Here is an 18,433-nt window from a genome sequence, read left to right as displayed (position 1 = left end):
GGTGATTCTATACTTAGCTTCCTGAGGAACCACCAAACTGTCTTCCACAGTGACTGCACCATTCTACATACCCACCAGCAATGTATAAGTGTTCCAATTTCTCCTCATCATCTCCAACACTTGCAGTTTTCTGTTGTTGTTTTTTTAATAATGGCCTTTCTAGTAGGTATGAAATGATATCTCATTGTCATTTTAATTTACACTTCCCTAATGGCCAGTAATGTTTAGTATCTTTTTCATGTGCTTTTTAGCCATTTGTACTTCCTCTTTGGAAAAATGTCTATGTAGGTCTTTGCCCATTTTTAAATTGGGTTGTTTGTCTTTTTTATGTTGAGTTGTAGGACACCAGTTATCCCTTTTGATATATGTATTTCTGGACTAGAGTCTGAGGGTATATCTCCATAAAAATTCATTTTATGCTTCCAAAAGTATTTCTACATTATTACAGTACATAAATAATAACATCACTGTGTATTAACATTAAATTATCATTCATTTATTCTATATGAAGCATTAATAGAATTAGATCATTCAAAATTCAAGGAGACAAATAGTTTCCTTTGGAAAGTTGTACATGTCTGTAAATCTTTTAAAAAACTGAAAAATTTGTTACATTTATGAAGAGTTGTTGTGGTTTTACTTATTAGTCCATAAATCTAAGGGTATACTAATCAGATCTTTTCTGATTTCCATGCTATCTTAACATGCTTAATTTGTATAGGAGTACTAAAGTTTGGATCCCAATTGTATTCTGGTGATAGCAGCTTACTGGGTTTTTTAAGAAAAAAATATTTATTTAAGTGGTGTTCATATATGCTGCTAAGTTTATTTTTGGAATCTTGAATACTTCCTTTTTTATATTCTTCAATTAACTTTAAAATCTCTTGAGGTGTGCCGCCAAAAATTGCACTATGGTAATAGAAATCTCCCTGTCCAAAGGGGATGAAAGCTGCTAATTTAGATCTTCTTTCATAAGGGAAATTTTTATCGTTTCTAAAATACCACCATGCATGGAGTTGAGCTACTGACTTGCCCAGGGTCTCTACTCCAAAGTCAGTCATGAAGATTTGATTTACAGCCATAACAAAGAGAAAGTTGACTTCATCCTGGATTTGAGTTAAGATATAAATATATAAGTCTTCCATGCAGCTGAGATGAACGTCGTTCAGAATACTGTTTTGGAATATTGAAAATAGTTTAAATGTTCGAAGAGGACCTAACTCTATGCGAGGTAGCCTGGAGAAATCATCCATCATGATGTAAAAAATAACATTGTAGCCAATCATGAAGTATTTATTAGCAGATTGTATGAACTGTTTCAGGTATATATCTGCAAGCCTGTGAAACATGAAAAAATGGAAAAAAATTATGTTTCCAAAAGTAATCAGGAGAATGCAAGCCATTTAAACTAGCTCTCTAATATATGTGTCACTGATGCTAAAAGAACTACCAGTCGGACAGAGTAGAGAAGCTAGGTCCATGGCTTCAATTGTATTGCTTAGTGAAAGCTTAGTGAAAAGAGAATGTAGTGAGCTCCAGTGCCTGAGAAGAGCTATAGAGTTTTGTAACAGTTATTATGAAGAAAGTATAAGCAAGAGTTATGAGTAAAAAATAGTTATAGTTACTAAATCATTACATAGATGCTTTCTTACTTTCTGTCATATTGTAGAATAGCTAAAAGTGAATACATGAAACTCACGGAACTGTAACCAGTTGCTCTGATCTTCGATGATGATGTTTTATTCTGTTACTATATAATCTGTAATTGTAAAACCTCCTGATACTCCCTTATCTTATTTTACACTTTAAAGTCTTGTGATCATGTTGACAGTCCCTTAACGTTTATAAATGAAGTACCTGAGTCAGCTCAGAACTAACCCAGACCAATTTCTAGGTTATCTTACTAGACAAAGCTAGTTCTAACCAGAATTGGTCCACCTGACATGCACAGTAGTTTAACCCTTAAACTAGGTGACTATACCTCATTTTAAAATGAAAAATCATGGCCATCATTATATTAAGACCACCATTTTCTTACATACTTTCTGTGATTTAGCATATTATCAATCTGCAAATGCTCAATAGACTATTTCTAACTTTGTCATCCTAGAGATTATACTCATTATACTAAACCTACCAGTCTTTGAATACAATAAAACTCTTAAAGTTGTTGCATTGTGGGGAGATAGATAATGAGTCTCATAGGCCTCCTGTTCTCCTTGCTTTGTACTTTGCAATAAAGCGCTCTCTCTCTTTGAAACCCCTGTCACAGGACTGGTTACTGTGCACGTCAGGCAGAGTAATCATGCTTTCATGATTACACAACCAAAGTTGGAGAAATAATCACTATAATATTGTATAGGACAGCTGTAAATAAATATTAAAGCTAATTATCAGCAGCTGTTTGGATGTGGGTGCTCATCCACATTTTTCTAAATAAAAAGGGACAAATATTAGCAGTACTTACTTTCCAGTAGCAAGTACAGTCAAGCCTATGGTAATGTTCAGCCTTTTGTAATACTTTTCCAGGACCTTTCTATTGTAAGTTCCTTCCCATATGATTGGAGCAAGCCAGGCAGTTGTTGTTATAACATCAGGACGTTTTCTGTTGAACAAACAAGAAATTAATTAAACAAGTACCACTTTAGTATAGCAGCAGAAGTTTGTGCCTAAGTGATGATAGCTAATGCTTATAGCATACCTACTATGTGCCAGGCATTATACGTAAGTGGTTTAAATAACTTTAATAACTTTAAATAACTGATCGAATCCTTACAATGACCTATAAGGTAAGTATTATTGTCTCTGCTCTTCATATGAAGAAACTTAAACACAGATTGATTGGATAAATTGCTTAGTATCACATGACTAATAAATGACCGAGTCAGGATTCAAGACCCATCCAGTCTTGCTTCAGTGTCTATGCTTTAATCATTTAATCATTATACCATATTGCTTTTGGAGCCCAGAGGTTACTTTCTTCAAATGCTGACTGCAGCTTAAACTTTGGTAACTCAGTACGTGAACATTCATTTGATTATTGCCTAAATCAAAGATTTTTGACAAAGTATCACTAACTTCTTGATTTGTTCCTTTCTTTTTTTCTTGTTCTCTTTTATCTTTCTATCTCTCCGTTTTCCTTAGAAGACCCCTTTTCACCTATACCCTTTTCACCTTCTCTAATGCTTTGGGCCCATTAATACAAGCTGGAAGAAAAAAATATTAGTCCAAGAGGGGAAAAGACATAAGATTTGCTTTAAATAATAACAAATAGCAGCAGAGGTAGTAGAATTAGTAATAAAAATGGCTTGTCTGGAGGTAGGACATTAAACTACTAAAGCACATTAAGACCTTCATTTTGGAAGGAAACAAATACAAAGTGAGAAGACATTTTACTATTGGTGACTGCAAGTTTTAATGACTAATTCAAGCACAGATGGGAGTAGAATTTGGCAACCCTTAATAGTATATTAGTAATAGTTTTAATAATAATATAATACCAGTCCTTCAAAAGTGACCTCTTTTACTATTTTAGGGAGTCTTTAACTTATACATTTATTTTTAAACCTTTCCTATACTTAGAATTTATAGTTATATGTTTCTACTTGACTTACATGTCTCACGTTTCATTTTAATGCTGGTTAGATGTATTCTTGTCACAGAGATGACATTTATCCAAATTAGCTAAACTACAGATTCAAATTAATAACTGAGAAGGTGAAAGAGTTTTAGGATTATTCCTCTTTGCTCAATAGATCATAGTAACTATTTGTCACAGAATGAAAGAAATACTGCAAAAAGAAATCCAGGGAGAAAAAGTCTCTGAAAGCAGAAGACAATTAAAAATTTGTTAAAAATTGTTTAATTAAGGAAGGTAAAATAGAAGAGGAAGAAGTAGGAGACTAGAGTTAAGCCATTTGATTTATATTATAGAAATGAAGCTATTTGCCTGGAGAGTAAATGCTGGCCAGAGGGCATCCTCTGCAAAGGAAGCTCTTAGTAATAAAGTAAACAAGATGACCTATCCTCTGGATGTCAGCCAGACATGTTCTCTTATCCACCATTGTTGCTTGCTTAATGAGTCTATCTACAAAGTGGCCCCAGCTACAAGAACGGAAAGTATACATAGGTTAATTAACATGGATATCTCCTTTCTAAGGTTGAGCTATAGTCAGTGCTGAGTTCCCAACCTTCCAGCAGCAGGGGCCAACTCTGAATGCACACTATAGCCCCATTCCTTAGAGGAACCAGCCCTCCATCTAATAGCTGATTGATTATATTAGATTCCACCATGAAGGGGATAGCACTTTTTCCTCAGAGGAATAGTTTCATACTACAGATTTGCTTTCCCTGCCTATGAATCTGCCAGTTTTGTCAACTTGCAGTGTATTTTATTCATTGCTTTGGTTTCATATGTAATGTTGCCTCCAATCCAAGTACTCATTTTATGGTGAAAATACTGTGGCACTTGGCTCAGTTCCACAGATTCTGTAGTCATACTGGGTGCCTCACTGTCCAGACACAGCTGGCCTGATAGAAAGTGGAATGACCAGTGGAAATTTCAATTTCAGTGATAGTTCAGAGATAATTCCCTGAAAGTTTGAGGCACTGTCTATAGTGTGCCATGCATGCTTTGAATCAATGACCAAAACAAGATGAAGTTCTTCCAAATCTAAAATACACAGTCTATAAAACAAGAGTGGCTCTTATTATTATTACATGTAACTCCTCGCTTATGGAATCTTTGCTTGCCATTCTTGTGGCCTTGGGTTCAGTGGGCTTGGAATTCCGAGTTCCCACAGGGCAATATTTCCTCTAAGGAATGAAGTCTTGGTTCTGCGAAACTGATAGTTGGTCATTTTGGGGTTCCTCGTGCTGCTGAATTAACAGGCAGAAAATGGTGTAACTGTACTGGTTGGGGTGACTGATCCTCACCACCAAGAGATATTAAGTTGCTGTTACATAAGTCAAGGAAGGCTATATATAGAACCCAAGGGATTCCCTGGGGAGCCCCTTAATACTTCAGTTTCCAGTAATAATGATAAAGGGGAAATTGTGGCAACTCAGTAGGGCAGGATCACTAAATGACTCTACTCTTAAAGAATGAGAGTTTGGGTCCAGATAAGAGCTCTGTCATTGAAGGGGTTAGCATAGGATAAGAAAACCATGAAATAGTGATTATTAATTATCTCCTATTATTGTCAACTTCCTGAAAAGCCACAGAGTGGGACTATAGCAGTGATTTTTTTATGTTAATTATTTTCTCCCCTTTCCCTGCCATCTTATAGGAAGAGTACTGAAGATAGCTAATGTTATAATTTAGGTCCAAAGTGGAAATATGACTGGATTGATGATACCCTAGCTTATGGGGCTTTGCATTTTCTCTTATTTTGGCAACACATATCTTCATGTAAGTGAAGGTTAAGAAATGATGCTGAGGGCGGGCCACAGTGGCTCAGTGGCAGAGCTCTTGCCTGCCATGCCAGAGACCCAGGTTCGATTCCTGGTGCCTGCCCACATATTAAAAACTATGATACAAACGTGTCTTTAAAAAAAATGATGCCGAGCGACAGAAAGGAGTAGACTATACTAGTTATTGTCCATTTACCTTCCCCTGCCCTTTGAGGCCTGGGGGGGGGGGGGGGGGTCACAGCTTCCTACGTTTGCAAGCCCCTGGTGCCTTTATATTTCTTGTGGGGTCTCTTAAGCCTGCCCAAATCTCTGAAAACAATCTCTTCATTAAAATCACTTCAACTCGCTTGAGTTGTTTTTCTTAAGTCTGACAAATTCGGTATCGGGAACGTTAAGAAAACACCTCCTGAGGACAAGGCAGATGATGTTCAGCAGGACACAAAGTGACCTGATCACAAAGTATCATATTTGTAATAAAACTTTCGAGAAAGAAGGTATACCGATGAAATGCTAAAGCTGTGGGACTTTCTGGCTGAGCGGAGTGGATCGAGTTTATTCCTGGTCGGTGGAATAAGATAGCAGTTTTGGGGAGAAGAGAGGCTGAGAGACCTGGACAGGGAGAGCGGGGTGGTGATCCCTGCCGGGTTCGGCTGCAGTGACAGGGGAGGTGCGACCGGGAAGGAATGATCATAGCCTGCCCCAGCTGCTGGCTGGGGAAACGTCCCGGCGCTGGTCAGTTGACAGAGCTGGCGGGGAGCCTGCGGATGGACCGGATCGACCACCGCCGGGGGTGGGGCCCTGGGCTCAGGGAGCGATTGCCCTGCCGGGTGCCCGGCACCGCAAGCGCTGCGGGTCGGCTGATTCCCCGGGAAATGGTCGGTTCCCCAGCCCGCCGCTGAGGCAGGGAACAGCCCCCACCGGTGCCCACGGTTCTCAAGCCACTGCTGCCAGGACGGGCCGTGGGAGGAGGAGCCTAGGTCGCGCCACCTACTGGTGAGAAGCGGTAAGTGCAGGCTCACGGCTACAGTTGGCAGGGAGTGGGGGAGGATCCCGAAGGGAGGCAGTGCGTCAACATCGTCACCTGCTGGGCATACCGGGTAAGTGCAGGCAGGCTAACTACCTAGATTTTTTTTTTACTTCATTAAAAAAATTTTTCCTAATATTATTTTTTCTTTCCCCCCTTTAAAATACATTCTTTCTGTATATTTTATTAGTAGTATAGTTTTTAATTTTTTATTTTTATAGATTTTTATATTTTTATTATTTTTTCTTAATTTGTATGTTTTATTATTCTATTTCATTGATTTTTACTATTATTTCTTTTTCTTCAATTCTCTCTCTCTTTGGTGGGCACCAGTCTGAATTCACTCCCAATATGTCTTGAGGTATCTCCTTTTGACTCTGAGGCCTATTATTGAGGTGTGTTTTGTTGTGATGGTGGTTTTTAATTTAATTTATTTTTTTTTTATTTTTTAGGCATAAGTAGTATAGTTTAGTTAAAAAGAGAGTACACATTGAAGAGGTTAATACAGCTTGCCCAAGGGAGAGACATACACTGAGTGGAGTGGGCCAGCTTGGTTTCATAGGAAAGTTTTGCGGGTAACAGTTTCCACAGTAATCTTTTAATATTAGGTGTCTTCTTTGTTTTAGGAGGAGATAGCTAGCAGAATTCATGTTTTATTGTCACATAACTAAAATTTGTCTTTGGGTAAATGGTTAACAATCTTTATGACCCTATGCTTCCTAGTACTAACTAAGAGATTGCTTTGGGTCTAGAATTTTACAAGCTTTTATGATTTCAGGAGGTTTCAGTGGTTTGGGGAGGTTTGGGGGCTTTAAAGAAATTTCTGTCCCTAGAAGTTTGCAGTTAAGTTTGCGGCTCCACATTAGTTCCTTTGGAGCTAGATAAGAAACAAGGGACTTGGAGTTGTCTGTTAACTCTTTCAGAGCTGAATAAGAAACCACAGACTTACCTTTGTCCTTTTTTATCCTGCTTCAATTCCCCCCTGAAAGAGTTTAATCCCTTTAATCTTAAAGGGAAGTTGAGGGATAAATTTTTGGTATTTTCACAGAGTTGAGAGAGTGTATGTAGGAATGTGCATAATTTTGAGAATATTGTAAGGGCTAGGGGATATCAGGAAATGCAAAAACATTATTATGTTACAATCCGCCCCATCCCACCATTCTTAAAATCTTTATGCCACCTCTTCCACATAAGTCCCTGAGTGTAGGAATGGGAAGTTACAGATTAACAGCTTGCAATGTTGAGAAATTAGAATAAAACAGCATTTGGAGGAAGGCAAGTAAGCTTTGGCTCACTTAGAGCTTCTTTGCCCCCCCGTTCATTTATCTTGTCATATAATGATGTCCCGGTCACATTGGAATGTGGTCAGCCATCTAATGTGCTGGTGTGCAGTTGAATCATGAGTTCTGGTGCCCAGGATTCCACCTTTAGTAATTATCCAGATTGAGCTGTTCCAAACACGTCACAGATGGGCAGGTCCTGTTTAGATGTACTCTGCCACATCTAGAGACACTTAGAATGCCATGATTTCTATGCTGATGAGATTCAGGGAGCGATTGGCCTCAGACCCCTACAGTCTTGGTTGGGGACAGCCAATAGGGCTTTTGAAGAGGATTCACACCCTCTTGGGGACTCGACACATTTTGGGGCCCAGTGTCCTGCCTTCCCTCTTCATGGACAGGGCCCTGGAAGCTCTCTCCGTCTCTGGGGCTCCTCTGGTCTTTGGGGGCACTCCCACATCCAGTGCTCCAACTCCACATCAATGACAGGTTCCATTCATAGCCAAAGCTATAAGCTGTGCCTTATTCCAGTCTCTCCTCGCTCTCTTTTCCTCTGCAGCTGAAATGCAAGGCTCAAGAGCCCATGTCTTATGTGCAAGATGCTGCTATCCTGGGATCTTTGGAAATCACTCCTGGCAGGTTCGCCAGAATATATAACTGGTGTCCTGCTGGCAGTGGTGCCAGCTGAGGCCCAATCCAGGTTTGATAGTTTTGAAGCTAGAAGAATTGAGGGATGGGAAGGCCAGTAGTCATAAGTAGTAAAGTTTATTAAAAGAGAGAGTACACATTGGAGAGGTTAGCACAGATATGCCCAAGGGAAGGACATTCCTATGGTTGTTTTTCCATATTTTTAATATATCTTTATTTTATTTTACTATTATTATCTTTTTGGGAGTGGTGGTACATGGGATGGGAGTCAAGCCTGGTTCTCCCATGTGGTGGGCAGCCGTTCTGCCACTGAGGGACCTGTATTTCCTGGCCTAACTTCTAATAGACCCTCAAGTTGAATTGTATCCCCTACATGAGATCCAGACCTTGATTTGACAGGGAATAACAGACAAACCAAGTGCAAAAGGAAATTTTCAGTGAAAACCAAGTAAATATAAAACTTCAGATGAGTGAAGGAAACCAACTTGCAAAATAACCATAACAGGATAATCAAATGCCCCAAACATGACAGAAAATCACAAAGCATGTGAAGATCCAAGCAGAAATGGACCAACCAAATTTGGTCATAGAATATGGAACAACTACTCAAGGATATTTTATAAAGAAACAAAGGGTATAAGAGTATAATATAAGAGCATAAAGAAGAATTTGAAAGATTAAATAGAAAAATGGCAGCTCTCACAGAAATAGTAGATCAAGTAGACCAAATTATAAATATACTAGAGACACACAATAACAGATTCAAAGAAGCAGAGGGAAGAATAAGTAAGCAAGAAGACAGAACAATTGAACTATAGTGCACAAAAGAACAAAAGGCAAGAAAGATGGAAAAACTGCAACTGGATCTTAGGGAAATGATGGACAACAAGAGATGCACAAATATAAGAATCATCGGTGCCCCAGAAGGAGAAGAGAAAAGTATAAGAGCTGGGGAAGTTAGTTGAATATATAATTGGGGAAAACTTCCCAACCCTCAAAAAAGGCATATATATGCAAATCAAAGAGGCCCAATGAACTCCATAGAGAATAAATCCTAACAGGCCTATTCCAAGGCACATACTAATCAAACTGTCAGGTGTTGAAGAGAAACAGAAAGCCCTGAAAACTGCAGAAGAAAAGCAATCTACTACACACAAGGGAAATCACATAAGACTGACTTTGGACTACTCAATAGGTACCATCGAAGCAAGAGGGCAGTGATATGATATCTTTAAGATCCTGAATGAGAAAGGCTTTTAGCCAAGAATTCCTTATCCAGCCAAATTATGCTTCAAAATTGAGGGGGAGATTAAAATCTTTGAAGACAAACAAAGATTGAGAGAACTAGTTAACAAGATACCTGCCCCACAAGAAATACCAAAGGGAGTCCTATCAGCTGAAAAATAGAAAAGTCAGGAGAGGGAGTTCTGGAGGAGAGCACAGAATTGAAGAATGCAAGTAATGGTAATTTAAAGGATAAAAAGAGAGAGAAGGACTGACAAAAATGCAGGATAAAATGATAGAGTCAAGAAATGTTTTTACAGTAATTACTTTGAATGTTAATGGGCTAAACTCACCAATTAAAAGATACAGACTGGTAGAATGGATTAAAATAACATTATCCATCTATATGCTATTTACAAGAGAAGCATCTTGGACTCAAGGAGACAGTTGGAAGTGTGAAAATGGAAAAAGATCTTCTATGCAAGCTGTAACCAAAAGAAAGCAGGAGTAGCTATACTAATATCAGACAAAATAGACTTTAAATGTAAAGACATCATAAGGGACAAAGAAGGACACCACATATTAATAAAAAGGACAATTCACCAGGAAGAAATAACAATCATAAATGTGTACACTCACAATCAGGGAACTCCAAAGTACATAAGGCAAACATTGGCAAAACTGAAGGCAGCTATAAACATTTCAATAGTGATAGAGGAAGACTTCAATATACCACTGTCCACTAAAGGTAAAACAACTAGATAGAGGATCAGCAAGGAAACAGAACCTAAACAATGGGATAAATGAATTAGACCTAATAGGCATATATAAATCATTACACCAAAACACCAGGAAATACATTCTTCTCTAGCATGCATGGAACATTCTCCAGGATAGATCATATGCTGGGACACAAACTGAGTCTTTATAAGTTTAATAAGATTGAAATTATCCAAAGGACTTTCTCTGATCACAATGGAATAAAGCTAGAAATTAATATTCACCAAAAAACCAGAGCTTTCACAAATATATGGAGATTAAGCAACATACTGTTAAATAATCAGTGAGTCAAGGAAGAAATAGCTTGAGACATTGGCAAAATCTGGAGACAAGTGATAATGAGAATACAACATATCAAAACTTATGGGATATGGCAAAGGCAGAGCTGAGAAGGAAATTTATTGTCTCTAAATGCCTATGTTAAAAAATAAGAATGAACTTCCGGAGAAGATGGCGGCTTAGTAAGACGCGCGGGTCTTAGTTCCTCCTCCAGAAAAGCAACTAAAGAAACAGAAACAATACGAAACAGCTCCCGGAGTCACGACAGAGACCAAAAAGACAGCGTACCCCATTCTGGAACAGCTGAACGGGCAGGGAGAATCTGCTGTGGTGAGATACCCGAGGGGCGCGCGCTTTCCCGGCCGGGGCGGCTGGCGACTGGGGTCCCCTCCACGCACGTGGCTCCCCGGTCTGACTGGGAACATTGGATAGCGGGGCCCTCCCGTCACGCTTGGTGTTTCGGGCCAGCTGGGCAATTAGGACCGGCATTCTCCCAAGCCGCGGCGGCCAGCGACCCCCGCCTCCACGCGCGGTTTCCCGGCCGACTGCCGTGCAGACAGACGAGCGCCACGAGCGCCACCTACTGGGCAGGAAAAGAAAAACAGAGCCCAGAGATTTCACAGAAAAACCTTTCAACCAGCTGGGTCCCACACCCAGGGAAATCTGATCAAATGCCCAGACACCAGCAGAAAATAATGGATGACGCTCGGAAAATTGAAGATATGGCCCAGTCAAAGGAACAAACCAATAGTTCAAATGAGATACAGGAGCTGAGACAACTAATGCTGAATATACGAACATAAATGGAAAAACTCTTCAAAAACCAAATCAATAAATTGAGGGAGGACATGAAGAAGACATGGGCTGAACAAAAAGAAGAAATAGAAAATCTGAAAAAACAAATCACAGAACTTATGGGAGTGAAGGACAAAGAAGAAAAAATGGAAAAAACAATGGATACCTACAATGGTAGATCTAAAGAGACAGAAGCTACAATTAGTGAACTGGAGGATGGAACATCTGAATTCCAAAAAGAAACAGAAACTATAGGGAAAAGAATAGAAACACTTGAGCAGGGGATCAGGGAACTGAATGACAATATGAAGCGCACAAATATACGTGTTGTGGGTGTCCCAGAAGGAGAAGAGAAGGGAAAAGGAGGAGAAAAACTAATGGAAGAAATTATCACTGAAAATTTCCCAACTCTTATGAAAGACCTAAATTTGCAGATCCAAGAAGTGCAGCGCACCCCAAAGAGAATAGACCCAAATAGGCGTTCTCCAAGACACTTACTAGTTAGAATGTCAGAGGTCAAAGAGAAAGAGAGGATCTTGAAAGCAGCAAGAGAAAAACAATCTGTCACATACAAGGGAAACCCAATAAGACTATGTGTAGATTTCTCAGCAGAAACCATGGAAGCTAGAAGACAGTGGGATGATATATTTAAATTACTAAAAGAGAAAAACTGCCAACCAAGACTCCTATATCCAGCAAAATTGTCCTTCAAAAATGAAGGAGAAATTAAAACATTTATAGACAAAAAGTCACTGAGAGAATTTTTTACCAAGAGACCAGCTCTGCAAGAAATACTAAAGGGAGCACTAGAGTCAGGTACGAAAAGACAGAAGAGAGAGGTATGGAGTAAAGTGTAGAAAGAAGGAAAATCAGATATGATATATATAATACAAAAGCCAAAATGGTAGAGGAAAATATTATCCAAACAGTAATAATACTAAAAGTTAATGGACTGAATTTCCCAATCAAAAGACATAGAATGGCAGAATGGATTACGACCCAGCAATACCACTGCTAGGTATCTACTCAAGGGACTTAAGGGCAAAGACACAGACGGACATTTGCACACCAGTGTTTATAGCAGCATTATCTACAATTGCAAAGAGATGGAAACAGCCAAAATGTTCATCAACAGACGAGTGGCTAAACAAACTGTGGCGTATACCTATGATGGAATATTATGCAGCTTTAAGACAGACTAAACTTATGAAGCATGTAATAACATGGATGGACCTAGAGAACATTATGCTGAGTGAGTCTAGCCCAAAACTAAAGGACAAATACTGTAAGGTCCCACTGATGTGAACCAACATTCGAGAATCAGCTTGGAATATATCATTGGTAACAGAGACCAGCAGGAGTTAGAAACAGGGTAAGATAATGGGTAATTGGAGCTGAAGGGATACAGACTGTGCAACAGGACTAGATACAAAAACTCAAAAATGGACAGCACAATAATACCTAAGTGTAATGTAACTAGGTTGGAACACTGAATGAAGCTGCACCTGAAATATGGTTTTTTGTTTGTTTGTTTGTGTGTTTGTATCTTTTGTTTTTGTTTTTTTCTTTTTCCTTTATATATATATATATTATTAGTATTATTATTTTAATTCTCTTCTCTATATTAACATTCTATATCTTTTTCTGCTGTTTTGCTAGTTCTTTTCCTAAATCGACGCAAATGTACTAAGAAATGATGATCATACATCTATGTGATGATACTAAGAATTACTGAGTGCATTTGTAGAATGGAATGATTTCTAAATGTTGTGTTAATTTCTTTTCTTTTTTTTGATTAATAAAAAAATTTTTAAAAAAGTGTTATACTAAAAAAAATTAAAAAAAAAAAAAAATAAGAATGGGATGGGCCACGGTGGCTCAGCAGGCAGAGTTCTTGCCTGCCATGCTGGAAACTTGGGTTCGATTCCTGGCACCTGCCCATGAAAAAAAAAAAAAAAAAAAAAAAAACCAAGAATAAGCAAAACTTGGAGATTTAACTGCTTTGAAGAATTTAGAGAAAGAACAGCAAACTAACCTGAAAGCAAATGAAAGAAGAGAAATAATAAAGATTAAAACAGACAGGAAAAAAAAAAGAAAATTGGAAAATAAAAAAGATAAAAGATTAAAGCAGAAATAAACTAACTGGAGAACAATAAAATAATAGAAAGAATCAACAAAACCAAAAGTTGGTTCTTTGAGAAAATCAATAAAATTGATGGACCCCTGGCTAGACTAATAAAGAAAAAAGGAGAGGATGCAAATAAACAAAATCAGAAATGAGAAGGGGTAGTTACCACAGATTATGAATAAATTTTAAAAATCGTAAGAGAATATTATGAACAACTGTATACCAACAAACTAGACAACTTAGATGAAATGGACAATTTCCTAGAAACACACGAATTACCTGCAGTGACTTGAAAGAAATAGATGAGTTCAGCAAACCCATTACAAGCAGAGATTCAATCAGTCACCAAAAATCTTCCCACAATGAAAAGGAAATATATTCAGATAGATTATGGTGGCAAAGGCATGTCTATACACTTAGGTTGGACTGTATGATGTGTGAATAAAACTGCTTAAAAATGAACAGAGGGTGCATGGGTGGTTCAGTGGTAGGATGCTTGCCTTCCATGCTGGAGACCCGGGTTCAATTCCCAGACCATGCACCCCTCCCTCCAAAAAAAAAAAAAAAAAAATGAACAGAAAGAAATAAACTGCAGTGAAAGAGATGTACCAGTCACTGTTGGCAGGGAAACTGAGAGGTGTAGCCCCTTGGAGGGCAGTGTGGTGGTCCTACAGGAGGCTAGGGGTGAGGTTGCCATATCATTCTGAAACCTCATTGCTCATTATACCTGGAGGAACTGAGTGTGGGGACACAAATGGACATTTGCACACTGCAGTCTATGGCGGCAGTGTTTGCAGTCCACAATGGATGGAGGCGACAGAAGACTTCACTCCCAGTGGTGTAAATCTCCCTGGCAATATGGAACAGAAATCCCAGGATGAGCCAGGACCCAGCATCAAATGATTGACAAAGGCTTCTTGAACAAAAGGGGGAAGAGAGAAATGAGACAAAATAAAATGTCAGTGGCTGAGAGATTTCAGAGTCCAGAGGTCATCCTAAAGGTTATTCTTATGCATTACATAGATATCTCTTTTTAGTTTATGATGTATTGGAGCGGCTAGAGGGAAGTACCTGAAACTGTTGAGCTATGTTCCAGTAGCCTTGATTCTTGAAGATGATTGTATAATGATATAGCTTTTACAATGTTAATGTGATTGTGAAAACCTTGTGTCTGATGCTTCTTATATCTAAGGTATGGACAGACAAGTAAAAAATATGGACAAAAATAAATAAAAGGGAAGGGACAAAGGTTAAAATAAATTGGGTAAGTGGAAATACTAGTGGTCAATGAGAGGGGGGTAAGGATTATGGTACGTATGAGTTTTTCTTTTTTCTTTTTATTTCTTTGTCTGAAGTGATGCAAATGTCCTAAAATATTATCATGGTGATGAATACACAGCTGTGTGATGATATTGTGAGCCATTGATTGTAGACCATGTATGGAATGTTTGTGTGTTAAGATTTATCAATAGAAATATATTTAGGGTGGTGTGATGGTGGCACAGTGGCAAAATTCTTGCTTGCCATGCTGGGAGACCCGGGTTCATTTCCCAGTGCCTGCCCATGTTAAAAAATATATATATATATATATATATATATATATATTTAAAAATCTTCCCACAAAGAATAGCCCAGGGCAAGATGGCTTCCTCATGGAGAATTTTATCAAACATTCCAAAAAGAACTAACCGCAATCCTGCTCAACTCTTCCAAAAAGGTGAGGGAAAAGGAACACTACCTTACTCATTTTATGAAGCTAACATCACTCTGAATACCCAAATCAGATAAAGATGCTACAAGAAGGGAAAACTGCAGACCGGTCTCCATAATGAACATAGATGCAAAAATTCTTAACAAAATACTAGCAAATCAAATCTGACACCACATTAAAAGAATTATACAGCATGACCAAGTGGGATTCATACTATGAATACAAGAGTGGTTCAACATAAGAAAATCAATCAGTGTAATGCAGTACATTAACAAATCGAAATGGAAAAATCATGTGATCATATCAATTGATGCTGAAAAAACATTTGACAAAATCCAGCATCCTTGCCTGATAGAAACACTTCAAAACTTAGGAATCAAAGGAAACTTTTTCTATATCATAAAGGGCATATATGAAAAACCCAAAGCCAGCATCATATTTCATGGTGAGAAACTGAAAGCATTACCTCTAAAATCAGGAATGAGACAAGGATGCCCATTGTCACCACTATTAATAAATATTGTATTAGAAGTCTTAACTGAAGCAGTTAGACAGAAGAAAGAAATAAAAGGCATCTAAATAGGAAAGGAAGAAGCAAAGCTTTCATTATTTGCAAATGAAATGATCCTATACTTAAGAAAACCATGAGAAATCTATGGCAAACCTACTTTAGCTAATAAGTTCAGCAAAGTGGTGGGATACAAGATTAATGTACAAAAATCAATAATGCTTTTATACATAAGCAATGACCTATCTGAGGTGACAATTAAAGAAAAAAATTGCATTCAAAATAGTGACCAGAAGAATCAGGTAACTAGGGAATAAGCCTAACTAGGGATGTCAAGGACTTATACACAGAAAATTATTTTAAAAATTGCTAAAAGAAATAAAAAATGACTAAATAGATGAAAGACATTCCATGCTCATGGATAGGAAGATTGAGTGTCATTAAGATGTCAAGTCTACCTAATCGATCTACAGATTCAATGTAATACCAATCAAAATCCCACAGCCTACTTTGAAGACTTGGAAAAGCTGCTTATCAAATTTATATGGAAGGGGAAGAGGCCCTAAATAACTAAAGATATCCTAAAAAAGAAGAGCATAGTGGGAGAACTATCACTTCCTGACTTTAAAGCTTAGTAAAGCCACAGTGGTCAAAACAGCATGGTACTGGCATAAAGATAGACAGATCAACCAATGGAATAGAATTGAGAGTGTAGAAATAGACCACCAAATTTATGGACATTTGATCTTTGATACACCCTCAAATCCACTGAACTGTGACAGAATAGTCTTTTCAATAAATGGGCATGGGAGTACTGGATATCAATAGCCAGAAAAATGAAAGAGGACCCCTATCTTACACCCTAAACAAAAATTAATTCAAAATGTATTAAAGAACTAAATGTAAGAGCCAGTACCATAAAACTTCTGGAAGAAAATGCAGGGAAACATCTTTAAGATCTAGTAATCAGAGGTAGCTTCTTAAACTTTACACCTAAAGCACAAGAGTGAAAAAAAAAAGAGATGAATGGGAATCCCTTAAGATGAAGAGCTTCTGTGCCTCAAAGGACACAAAATGAAAAGGGGGAAGGGGCAGCCAACTCAATGGGAGAAAATATTTGGAAACCACATAACAGATAAAGGCTTGATATCCTGTGTACATAAAGAAATTATATAGCTCAATAACAAAAGAACAAATAACCCAATTATAAAATGGGCAGAGGATATGAATAGACATTTTTATGAAGAGCAAAAACAGATAGCAAAAAAGCATATATAAAAATGCTCATTTTCATTGGCTATAAGGGAAGTGCAAATTAAGCCAACAATGAGATATCCCCTCACACCTACTGGAATGGCTACTATTGGGTGGGCAACAGTGGCTCAGCAGGCAGAACTCTCGCCTGCCATGCCAGAGACCCAGGCTAAATTCCCAGTGCCTACCCATGTAAACAAAGAACAGCTGCTATTAAACAGACAACTACAAATGTTGGAGAGGATGTGTGTGCTGGTTTGAAAGGATGTATGTTCCCTAGAAAAACCATGTTTTAATCCTAATCCCATTTTGTAAAAGCAGCCGTTTCTTCTAATCCCTATTCAGTACCATGTGTTTGAATCTGTAATTAGATCATCTCCCTGGAGATGTGACTCAATCAAGAGTGGTTGTTAAACTGGATTAGGTGGAGGCATGTCTCTACCCATTTGGGTGGGTGTTGATTAGTTTACTGGAATCCTATATAAGAGGAAATATTTTGGAGAATGGGAGATTCAGAGAGACAGAGAATGGTGCAACACCATGAAGCAGAGTCCACCAGCCAGTGCTTTGGAGACGAAGAAGGAAAATGCCTCCCAGGGAGCTTCATGAAACAGGAAGCCAGAAGAGAAAGCTAGCCATGTTCGCCATGTGCCTTTCCACTTGAGAGAGAAACCTGACACTTCATTGGCCTTCTTGAGCCAAGGTGTCTTTCCCTGGATGCCTTAGATTAGACATTTCTAAAAACCTGTTTTAATTGGGACATTTTCTTGGCCATTTTACATTAAAACTGTAAACTAGCAACTTATTAAATTCCCCTTTTTAATAGCCACTCTGTTTCTGTTATATTGCATTCTGGCAGCTAGCAAGCTAGAACAATGTGGAAAAATAGGAACACTTATTCACTGTTGGTGGGAATGTATAATAGTGCAGTTGCTGTGAAAGACAGTTTAGCAATTCCTCAGAAAACTAAATATTGAGTTGCCCTATGACCCAGAAATACCAATACTCGGTATATACCCAGAAGAGCTGAGGGCAGTGACATAAACAGACATTTGCATACTAATGATCATAGCAGCACTGTCCACAATTGCTAAGAGATGGAAACAACCCAAGTGCCCATCAACAGATGAGTGGATAAACAAAATGTGGTATATATATATATATATATGATGGAATATTATGCAGCAATAAGATGAAATGATTTCCCAAAGCATATGACAACATGGATGAACCTTAAGGACATAAGGTTGTGTGAAATAAGTCATTCACAGAAGGACAGATTTCATTATTATGACTTTGGTAAAAGTAATTTTAGAGGTTATACTGTAAAATATAGCAGATCTAGAGGTACCCAAAAGCTAGAGACAGAGGAAAGGCTACCCAAAGAGAT

At 38.2% G+C, this 18,433-nt stretch overlaps 1 protein-coding gene across 5 annotated transcripts in view; it reads right to left on the bottom strand.

Annotated features, from left to right (window-relative positions):
• Nucleotides 1–499: 499 nt before the first annotated feature.
• Nucleotides 500–18,433, bottom strand: part of LOC143668446 (N-acetyllactosaminide alpha-1,3-galactosyltransferase-like 1) — a 125,482-nt gene continuing 107,548 nt past the window's right edge. For all 5 annotated transcript variants that reach the window (XM_077143220.1, XM_077143222.1, XM_077143224.1 and 2 more), the window contains 2 exons: nucleotides 2,468–2,605; nucleotides 500–1,338 (listed from right to left, as the gene is read on the bottom strand). In XM_077143220.1, coding sequence (XP_076999335.1) covers nucleotides 672–1,338; nucleotides 2,468–2,605 — 805 coding nt within the window. In that variant the 3' untranslated portion in view covers nucleotides 500–671. The remainder of the gene's footprint in view (nucleotides 1,339–2,467; nucleotides 2,606–18,433) is intronic.

This window comes from Tamandua tetradactyla, chromosome 2 (assembly GCF_023851605.1).
Source record: "Tamandua tetradactyla isolate mTamTet1 chromosome 2, mTamTet1.pri, whole genome shotgun sequence".
Classification (NCBI taxonomy): domain Eukaryota; kingdom Metazoa; phylum Chordata; class Mammalia; order Pilosa; family Myrmecophagidae; genus Tamandua; species Tamandua tetradactyla.
Note: the sequence above shows the minus strand (reverse complement) of the source record. Positions and strands in the feature narration are given on the sequence as shown.